This window comes from Apium graveolens, chromosome 10 (genome assembly GCF_009905375.1).
Source record: "Apium graveolens cultivar Ventura chromosome 10, ASM990537v1, whole genome shotgun sequence".
In the NCBI taxonomy this organism is placed as follows: Eukaryota; Viridiplantae; Streptophyta; class Magnoliopsida; order Apiales; family Apiaceae; genus Apium; species Apium graveolens.
In genome coordinates, this window is record NC_133656.1 from 167,165,492 (window position 1) to 167,176,682 (window position 11,191).

At 38.4% G+C, this 11,191-nt stretch overlaps 1 protein-coding gene across 1 annotated transcript; it reads left to right on the forward strand.

Moving 5' to 3' along the window:
- Nucleotides 1-441: 441 nt before the first annotated feature.
- On the forward strand, nt 442-1,083 carry LOC141691276 (uncharacterized). The gene is made up of 2 exons (XM_074496013.1): nt 442-616; nt 809-1,083. Exons 1-2 carry the CDS (start codon nt 442-444, stop codon nt 1,081-1,083), a joined length of 450 nt encoding a protein of 149 aa, XP_074352114.1.
- Nucleotides 1,084-11,191: the final 10,108 nt, after the last annotated feature.

An 11,191-nucleotide genomic window follows, 5' to 3' on the forward strand; every position in this document is an offset into this window, starting at 1 on the left:
ATCCCATCAAGAGCCATCTTGAGACAGATTGGCTGCCCGATGATGCCCAAGAGGCACGGAAGTTGTTTATAAGAGCATTGAGGTATTCTCTGATCGAAGGCCTTGCGTACAAATGGTCTTTCATGTTCCAATATTTGAAGTTCTTAAGACCTCACGAGGCTAAGGAGGCACTGAAGAAAACCCATGAAAGGATTTATGGGCAGCACTTAGGGGACATGGTCCTCACTCACAAAACAAGCCGGTTGGGGTTCTACTGGCTAACAATGATAGCCGATATGAAGGCTTATGTGAAGAAGTGTGACAGATGCCAGATGCACGCTCCTGTGGTTCGATAGCCCCCAGAGAGGTTCACGTCCATTAGCTCCCCCATCCCCTTCGTGATGCGGGGAATAGACATACTAGGTCCCTTTTTTTGTAGCATCGGGATAAAGGAAGTTCATCATGGTCGCCATTGACTACTTCACTAAGTGGATTGAGGTCAAGGTATTGGTCAAGATAACCACCAAGCAGATTTCTCAATTCTTCTGGGAGAATGTGATATGTCGATTTGGAATCCCACGCATCCTTGTTACAGATAATGGGCGACAATTTGACGATGAAGAGTTCAAGAATTATTGTAATGACAACAACATAGAACTCCTATTCATATCAGTTGCCCATCCTTAAGAAAATGGGAAAACAGAAGTTGCTAATCGAATTATCCTTGATGGACTCAAGAAGAGGGTTGAACGTTCAAGAAACACTTGGGTGGATAAATTTCTACCTATACTTTGGGCATATCGTACTACTTGTAATGTTACAACTGAAGCTACCCCATTCATGCTGGCTCACGGAGCCAAGGCAGTAGTGCCCCTTGAGATCACAAATGGGTTACCGAGGGTTGAAGCATATGAACCAAAAACCAATGAAGAAGACATGAGGCTCGCCCTCGACCTCATTGACGAGGTCCGAGATGAAGCCAACGGCCGTAATGCAGAGCATCAGCACAGACCCTTCCTCTATTATAATAGGAGGGTTAAAGAGAGGTTCTTCAATCAAGGAGACTTAGTTTTAAGGAAAATTGAGGCATCAGGAGTTGGATAGAATGGGAAGGTAGCCCCAAATTGGGAAGGACCTTACAAGGTCAAGAAGACACTAGGACGAGGATCCTATAACTTGGAAATATTGGGTGGAGATGAGGTGCCTGGAACCTGGAATGCATCAAACTTAAGGGTTTATCATGTTTAGACCTAGCAATTTATGCTCCTAGTACTTAGTAGTATTAGTAGTAATAAGGTCGATGAGATCATTTCTTTTCTATGTAAGGGTTGAACCTATTTTTCAGGATATTATCTATGTATGCAAGTTTGTTTTATAATCTTGTCTATCAATTATTTAGGTATGAGCATTGGATAAATGCAATCCAAGAAATCCAAATACCGAAAATAAAAGATAAGTAAATGAACAAGCTAGTACTGCATAAAAGATAGAAGATCACGAAGGATCACAAGTGAGTCCCGAAGGACAATTAGGAAACAAATCTAAAATATCTTAAGACCACATAGGACCACGAATAAATAAGTTCTAAATTAAATCCATAAGAGACAATCAAGGCCATGCAAGGTCGGGAGATCACTCCTCAGAGGAGCATTCTTCTTCATCTCCATTCCGCGCCCTCTTAGTGACCTCTCCATTATCCTCATCTTCACTGGTCTCGCTATCAGAGCTCCCCGAAGGGCAAGATGAGGAACCCTCATTCTTAATCCTCTTTCCTTGAACGGGATTACGAATCTTCCCATATAAGGGACTTTGGATGGCGCCTTCCCATTAGGACTTCCTCGAACATGGGCTTTCCCTTTAGCTTTGTCACGAATAGGCTTTTTTCCCCAGGAGCCAAAACGACTTGAACTAGAGCCTGAGTGTTGAGGAGCCACAACTGGCTTTGAGTCAGAGCTTTGACGACCATGGTAGTATAAGATGAGACCCAAGGACTAGGAAAGTCATCTGGCTGAAAAATATCAGGATAGACACCATGGACCTTCGTAATGGCCGAATCCCAACAAAGTGACATGTTCACTGGATGCATCTCGTCATCATGCTGATCCATCAACTGGAGAAACTCATTTTTCTAGTCATAGAGATTGACCATCATCCTCCACTCCATCTTCTTCCTCCTCGCGAGGCTATACTGCTTTTGGAGCGCAACTTTGCTGTCCTCAACAACCACAACCCTTGACTCCCACTCATTGGAATCTTTCTCCCACTTGTTCTTCATTTTCTCTAAGGAAATGTTTTGTCCCATCAGATTGCGCCCTTGAAGAGATAAGGCATTAAAGTAAGCATTGACCTGAAAGAGAGTGGGTAAACACCAAGAAGTAGTGAAGCCGAATAAACTAATTAGAGTAAGCTCAGGTAGAGCCCAAAAACAGACTAGAAAACTTCAAATGTGCTAATAGAATTTAGCATACCTAATACATGGAATGAGCCCCCAACATATCCGCCTCCTGAAGCTTGGTGGGGCTGGTGACCTCGATCAGGTCAGGAGCAGTGATAACACACCTAGACCAGTCTAGGGCGAGCTTCGGACTCCCGATCACAAAGTCTTGGAAACATATCCCCCAAGCTGGCTCAAAAGAAGTCTTCCAGTTCCCATCAAAACCCTTGACCCTCTTCTTTCCTCTACAAGACTTATCCAAGAAAGCGGGAACCTTTGGAGGAATACAGCTTGCTTCCTTAGCAGCTTAATTGATCATTCTCCGTGTGGGCTTGATCCCCTTCTTGGAAGCCTCTGTGTCTAAGGCATCAACAACTGATATAAAATAAGAAAAACATTGGTATAAGCACAATCTTGTTCAATATTGAAGAATGAATAAGTAAAATACCTTAAAGTGAAATACCGTTAAGTCCAGCTTCGACGAGCGCTCTCTCAGTCATAATGTGTCGAAGGTGAGTCCGGTTCTTATCACTTTAAGAGCATCTCAGGCATAACACTCGGGAACAGTAAGTTTCAAAATATGATTGTGATGGTCAATAACATTGCCAAAACTAGGCATAAAGAGATCTCCCCAATGACCGTCTTCTAGTTCAAGAATAAAGAATTTCTTGTTCCAGCCACGAGAGTTAGGAAGGGAAAGTGAGTTAACAATATTGTCTATTTTGGGTCTATGACTGACTTGAACCCATCCGGCCCTCACCAAAGGAGAATACTTGAACAAGAAAATACTCCTAAAGATGGTGGTGCTTAAAGGAATTCCCAACTGATGGCATCTCATTATAAATATAATAATCAAAGCCCATGCATTCGGGCAGAGTTGGCAATGATTAGCTCTTATCTATGAAAGCAGCTCCATGATAAAAGGATGGACGGAGAACCTTAGTCCCGCGAGGATAGAGCTCCTGAATACACTAAGCGAGAAGTACTCTAGTGACAAGTTTGGTCGTTATCACGAGCCATATAAACTTTCATCCCTTGAGGGAAGTTATATGTTTGTTTAATGTGCCTGAACTCCTTCTTCTTGAGTTCACTAACATGGCTAAAGGTATCAAGATGAATACTAGCCGGGAACTCATCGACTAAGTCTTGGAACATGTTTGACGAACTCAAAGCTGTTGAACAAAGTTTCAAAGACATAGAAACTTTAAGTAGCATACCTCATCGTGACTTTGCCTTCACACGACTAGAAAACATCTCGGACACGGTGGGAGAATGATTGTTGTTCCCACCATCATTCCCGCCGTTGCCATCATGAAAAGGGCCGCTATGTCCCTCAGACATATTTGAGAAGAGCTTGTGTAAACCTTGAAAAACTTAAAGAAGATAGAACTAGAGAGAATTTGAGAAGTTGAGAAATGAGAAGTGAAAGAAAATGAATGCTTCTCCCCTCCTTTTATAAGGAAAAGAGCATCTGCTAAAGCAGGTCACCACTCAGGATGGTTTGTGTTTGTAGGTCTTTTACAGGTTAAATGCCTACAGGTGACTAAAACTACTCAAAGAAAATATGAAAAGTGTCTAACTAACGAATAAAAGCTCATTCGGGGGAAATTTAAGGGAGCAATAACTGAATCCCCAAAGATAGTCTTGAGTACTCTTAATTAAAGCTAAGATCTAAAGTTTGTCTCTAATTTGGATTAATGGTGCTAATCTCCCAAATTAAGAAAATGAGTTAGGAAAATTGGCTTCAAACATTTGAAGGCTTTTCAGCCGTGGTAGTCACCTCTTATACTCTCGGAAGAGTGAACTCGGAAGAGTGAGATTACATTTGAAGGCTTTTCGGCCGTGACAGTCACCTCGTATACTCTCAGAAGAGTGAATTGGAAGAGTGTGATTATATTTGAAGGATTTTCAGCCGTGGTAGTCACCTCGTATACTCTTAGAAGAGTGAACTTGGAAGAGTAGGATTATATTTGAAGACTTTTCATCCGTGATAGTCACCTTGTATACTCGTAGAAGAGTGAACTCGGAAGAGTGGTGTAATAACCCTAATTTTTGTAACTCTTTGAAACCCAGATGAATAGTAAATTTTTCTGATTGTAAAATATTATCCGACGACCATATATAGAAGTTCCGTTATGAAGATTCTGAGTACATATTAGTATTCCGTAATGAATTTGAGTGTATGTAAAGGTCGTCAAAATTCGAAAATGAGCACTTAGATTTTTCCTAAAAATCCACCAGACACCGAAGGAATTAAGTATAAAGCGTTAAGATTGAAGGAATTAAATCCAAGGATTATAAGGAGGATGAGTAAATGAATAAAAGATATTGAGAAGGTTTTAGGGAAACCCTAACAATAAGATCAAATACATGTTCCCTCAAACGATCAACGAGAATGAGAGTTAAATGAGGCGTAAAACAAATAAACGATCAAGGAAAAAGCTTAGGCAAGTGGCAAGAGAGATTAACAAGCAATTAGGAATAACCAAATGGATTAAAACAAGGTGACATCATTACACCATAAGGTTGTAATATGTGGCAAGGAAGTGATGCAAGAAATGTGACATCACCATTGATTAAAGTGGAAGCATTGGATATTTTTTGCTAAACCAAGCATTATTATCACAATTACCAAGGCAAGTCAAGCAACAAACACCCCCCCATTTCCCGCACCTTTCTCTCGGCCCCTTTCAAGAAAACGAAGAATGAAAACTCAAAGTCCAAGCTCCACTCCATCATAATTCTCAAGGTAATTCCCATGGCTTCTTGATATTATTACTTAGGAAATCCTAGGAGTTTGAGCTTCAATTTCCATGTCTAACTAGTTCAAACAAATCTTCAAAGATGATGATGAATAGTAGTGAATAGTAAATTAACATTGATTTCTTTATTTTTATGGAAGTTTAAGGTTGTTCAAGCATAGGTCAAGGTTCTTTTAGGAATTCAAAGCTCTTGTGTTGTGTTAAGAAGCTCCAAGACGGTATAACAAAGCTCTCACCCTTTGATTTAAGGTATCAACTTGTGTTGTTTTAGATTGTGAATGGATGTTGTGATTATGTTTTGGAGGAGTTAGTATTGATTATTATCATTGTTTGATCTTGCTTCGTACTTAGTGTTAAAGATATGATACTTGGATGTTTGACTTAGAAATTGGTGTATTAGGGTGTTGTATGATAGTGGTTGATGATTGGTTTGGTTGGGATGATTGATTGAATGGTTCGTAAAATTGGAAATCGTTAATTTATAGCCATTGTAATGCCTAATTTTACACTACCCCTATTTGTATGTAAGTTTGGAGTCCAAGAACCCACCATTGAATATCAACACTGCCTTAATTAGTTAGTTCATGATTTAAGCTTTGTTTTGGTATATAGATCGCATTAATTAGATTTATGATTTAGGAGAAACTATCATTTTAAGTAACAACGTTTCGCGAACCCACCCCTACCCTACGAGTAACTTTGAAACTGTTTTTGAGACCCCTAAATGACTTGTCGGATCACGAAACTTTTATGTAAAGTGTTAAAGGTAGTTAGTAAGGCCCTCGCGAAGGTTTCGCATTAAAAATTTTAATTGTCAATTTTATAAAAATGATGGAGCTGAGGGTGTGCAAACGAGAGTTGTTAGTTCATGATTTGAAATTGAGCGCTAATGCATATGAAATCTAAGACTTAGTTTCTTAAGCGACCAAGGACTAATCCCGGGTTATGTTATTATTTATAGGTTATCAGACCAATCCTAGACCCACTACCACCCCCGGACATTCAGACAAGTTTTCGAACCCTAATTATCATTGTTGTGATGATTATAAGTATATGCAATATCTTGCAATATAAATGCATGAATATTTTGAAAACATAATCTTGCGATATAAATGCATGTATTATTTGAATTTAAAATCCCACGATATATATACGTGCATGTTTTGAAATCATGATATTTCAATAGTGAAATACGATTACTTAAAGTTGAGCTTATGAGCTATATAATATTTATGCTAGCGATAAGCTATGTTTTGCGTATACCATTAGTATAGGACATACAAGTTTGAACATTGTACTTTAAACCAGAAGACGATGTTCCCGAGTATGTTACATATAGTTTTTGATAACTAATAATTGAATAAGTATATTCGATAGTTTAAAATCCTAAAATGAATAATATTTTGAATATTCATTTAACATTTTATTTATGATCAATTATTGTAAACGAATATTATTTTGATTGTTCGAGTAAATATTTTACTTACAAATAATTATATATTGATTAAATGAATATTAGTATTAAATATTCATTTATTGACTTTTAACTCTGATTATTTTATTTAAATATATTCTTTAACCAATAATTATTTAAGGAATAATATTTAAATATTCATTAAATATTTTCAAATAAGATTGACATATGATTTATATTATTTAAAGCATCATTACCTTAAATGTTTTCAAAAAATATTTTCGAATTTTATCAGATGGTTTTAAAAGTAAAGAGAGGATCACAAACCTCGTTTTCAAATTTAAATATTTCTTTACGAAGGGGATTTAAATACTCGCTCAAAATATGGGGATCCTTCTCAGTGATATATTTTATATTCGTAACGAAGTTGCTGAATAGATAAAGAAAGAGAGTATTTGATTACTTACCCAACATTCGCGAAGTAAGTCATGGAACAAGTTTAATCCATTAACAAGCATCGCTTCGTAAATATTGGTAAGTTTCCCCATTCCAACTAGATTCGACTTCTTGGTGGAGTCATATTAAATGGTTTCTACTTGAGGAAAAGGGAGACGAGATTTACGTTTCAGGGTCATGGATTTTATTCAAACTAGGTGGGGCGTAAGTGGCCGAGTGGCATCAGTCAATCATTAGGCTCAAATGGCCAGGAAGTCCCGGAAATGCGGCTCATTCCTTAGGAGTCCAGTGATCGGTGGACAAGTAAATCCGATTGTTCTCCCCTACATGTAGGTATTAAGTGCAGTTGTATGAATGTGACTGATCATCATAAGTTGCACTTCTCTCGCGACTTTACTCCAAAATTAGCTCACCATCCAGAATGGATATTTTTCTGCAATATTATCGGAAGCACCCCGATCGGAAAGCTACGGCTGGGTGACTAATGAATGTTGGCAGGGTCAAGAATTCAAAATGATATTTTGAAAATGAAGTATCTCGTAACTTCATATTTTAAATGATATTTCAAGGATTGATTTTACTTAAGGGGATAAAAGCCCTCAAGTGTTTTTACGAAAATGATTTATACAAGATTCACCTTGTAACTTCATATATATGACGAATCTTTGAAAACTTGTTATACTTTGAACAACAATATTTTTCAGGGAGTTTTACAAAAAAGATATATAATATATTGAAGTATCTCGTAACTTCCCCCTTTAAACATATATCAAGATAATGTTACCTTATGCATGGCAAAGATTTTCAGAAACTATATGAGATAGATATTTTACATTGTTGATCAATTATATTATCTTGTGGGTTGTATTTCTCAATCTGGCTTTATACATTTATCACACAACAACACCTAGGAAAGATGTCCAGACTCAAGTACACCCCACGCAAGATCATGGGAAACGCCCCGCGACTACTCGCTGAGGCTATCACTGTAGAGGTAGATCTACATGTAATCTAGGCTTTCAACTTTTGGGAATTAAAATTATTATTATTATGACTTGTGTAAGATATTGGCAAGGAACTTATAAACTTATTAACTGATCATTTTGGGTTTGTAATAACTTATAACTTGTGGATCTTATGACTGATACTTATCCCAATTTCATCTCTGGGACTATAACGTGTTGTGGATTGTATATTATTGTGGGGTTATAGCATGTAATTATGTATTTTGATTTAAGTTAAGTGTTATTAATAGAAAGAAAGACTGACAACTCGGATCCCCGACCCCGGATCTGTGGGTGTTACAGAATTGGTATCAAAGCTAAGCGTTATAAACCTCAGAGATGATGCGACGCTATAATAATAAATTCATTAAGATAATAAGAACTCTTTCCAAGTTCATAGTCAGGCTACTTAATGTAGTATTAACAATCAAAACCCTTACGGGAACCCTTATAAATATCATGATAGTAACATAGTTCATTTAATGTGTAGAAGCGAGATGACGTGAATCTTGATATGTATGAGCATGAGCACGATGATGCATTGCTACATGCTGAGGATCGGGTTGAGCCTGTTGAGGACCCAGAGGAGGATGTTGCTGATGAGGAGGACTCCTCGGAGGATACCGAGCCACTTTTTTATGAGGATTCCGATGAGGATCCCATGGAGGATACTGAGCCACTTGCTAATGTGGATTCTACGGATGAGGAACCAGAGGAGGTTCCAGCTATAGAGGATATTGAGCAGCTCTATGATGCCGATGATAAGGCCCATACTGAGGAGCCTAATGATGATGATGTTGGGTACACTGATACTCACCTACCTCCACTCCCTACTGCTAGAGCCCCTACCCCTCCACCACTACCACTGGGCCCTTCTGATGATGACTTTGAGGATCTTACCCCCGAGGCCCGAGAGATTGAGGATGCCCTACCAGCTGAGCCGGATACCCCACCCCATGCCTCCGTTGATGGAGTGTCTTTATTCCTACAAATGATTAAAACCTAATGTTGAATTTTCCAAAAAATATCAGCAATATGCCATAATTAAGAGGGAAGGAACCAAGAACACAGTGAAGAGGAAGATGAGCATTATAATGAACATAATGAATCCTATTACGGAGAAGAAGATGAGATTTTAATGTTGGAGAATTTGAAGTAGAGACTGAAGTAGAGGGAACTGAAGTTGAGCAGCAGGGAGAGAACCCATGCATGGATTCCATGGATCAGTTTATGCACCTACTCAGGCAGAACTTGGAGCGTCACACAAATCCAATACCCCGGGGGAACAATAATGTTGTGGCAAACTCTTTCTGGGCCTTCAAGTCACTTAAGCCCCCTAAGTTCCATGGATCAGCTGACCCAGTTGAGGCAAAGGCGTGGATGAAAGAGATGGAGATATCCTTCGACATTCCGAGTATTAATGAGGCACAAAAGACTGTATTTGGTACTTACCTTTTAAGGGAGAGGCCAACTATTGGTGGAAGGCTAAGAAAAATATGGAGACATATGCTATCATAACCTGGGAGAGGTTCATTTAATTGTTTCCGGGAAAGTACTTCCCAAGGTTTATGGAGAATCAGATGAATCTCAAGTTTCCGGAACTAAAGCAGAATAACTTATATAAAGTGTAATACGAGGCTAAGTTTATAGAGTTATCAAGGTTTATGCCAGAGTTTGTGAATACTGAGGAGAAAAAAGCAAGGAGGTTTCAACAGGGATTGAAGCAGTGGATTCAGAATATGGTGGCAATCTTTGAGCTTATAGACTATGCCACTCTGGTGCAAAAGGCAACAATTGTAGAAGACGGAAGTGAACTGATGCACAAGGAAAGATGGAGGGGAGGGATGAAAAGGAAGAGAATGAGTATGGGCGGAGCATCTGCACGAGGAAACTTCCCAAGCAATTGAAGATCAATTGAAAGGAGCAGCGTGGTTTTCTAAGATTGATTTAAGGTCAGGTTACCATCAATTGAAGTTCAAGGCCGAGAATATTCCAAAAAACTGCTTTTCGTACCAGATATGGACACTATGAGTTTCTCGTAATGGCGTTCGGTCTGACCAATGCACCAGCAACATTCATGGATTTGATGAACAGAGTTTTCAAGAAATACTTGGATAAATTTATGATTGTATTTATTGATGACATATTGATCTACTCAAAGACTGAGGAAGAGCATGCAGAACATCTAAGAATTAGTTTAGAAATCTTGAGAAGATGGCAACTTTACGTGAAATTTTCTAAATACGAGTTCTGGTTAAGAGAAGTACAATTTCTAGGCCATGTAATCAGTATTGAAGGAATCAAAGTTGGTCCAGTAAAGATTGAAGCTATTTTAAATTGGGAAAGACCAAAGACACCTACAGATTTTAGAAGTTTCACGTGATTGGCTGTTATTATCAAATATTTGGCAAAGATTTTGCAAAGATAGCTACGCCATTAATCAAGTTGAATCGAAAGAATGAAAAGTTCATATGGGATGAGAAATATGAGGGAAGTTTCCAGGAATTGAAAAATTGACTGGTGACCGCACCTGTATTGGTTTTACCAGATTAGCAAGGATATTTTGTTATTTACAACAACGCTTCCTACCGCGGACTTCGATGTGTATTGATGCAATATGGTAACATGATTGCATATGCTTCCAGACAATTGAAACCTCACGAGCAGAAATATTCGACGCAAGACTTGGAATTAGATGCAATCGTGTTCGGACTAAAGCTTTGGAGACATTATCTGTATGGTGAAAAGTATAAAATTTACACTGATCACAAAAGTTTGAGATATATCTTCACGCAGAAGGAGCTCAACATGAGACAACGATGATGATTTGAATTAATCAAGGACTATGATGTGTCAATCAACTATCATCCGGGAAAGGCAAATGTTGTAGCAGATGTGTTTAGCCGAAAAGAAAGACTGAATGTGCTAACTTCTTCAGTAGAGTTGATCAAATAATTTGAGAAACTAGAAATTGAGGTTCGTATTCCAAACGAGTCCACTGAAATGAATTATACAATGACGTTTCAGCCAGATCTGTTGGAAAAGATTCGAAGATGTCAAGAGGAAATAACGAGTCATGAAAATGACAGCTTAACAGGCGAGGAGATTACAAGCCAAAAGGAATGTAACAGCCCAAATCCGG

Coding starts and splice junctions, on each gene's coding strand:
- LOC141691276 (XM_074496013.1), top strand. CDS start 442: ATGGTCGCCATTGACTACTTCACTAAGTGGATTGAGGTCAAGGTATTG. Junction 617..808: donor TGAAGAGTTCAAGAATTATT/GTAATGACAACA, acceptor TTACAACTGAAG/CTACCCCATTCATGCTGGCT.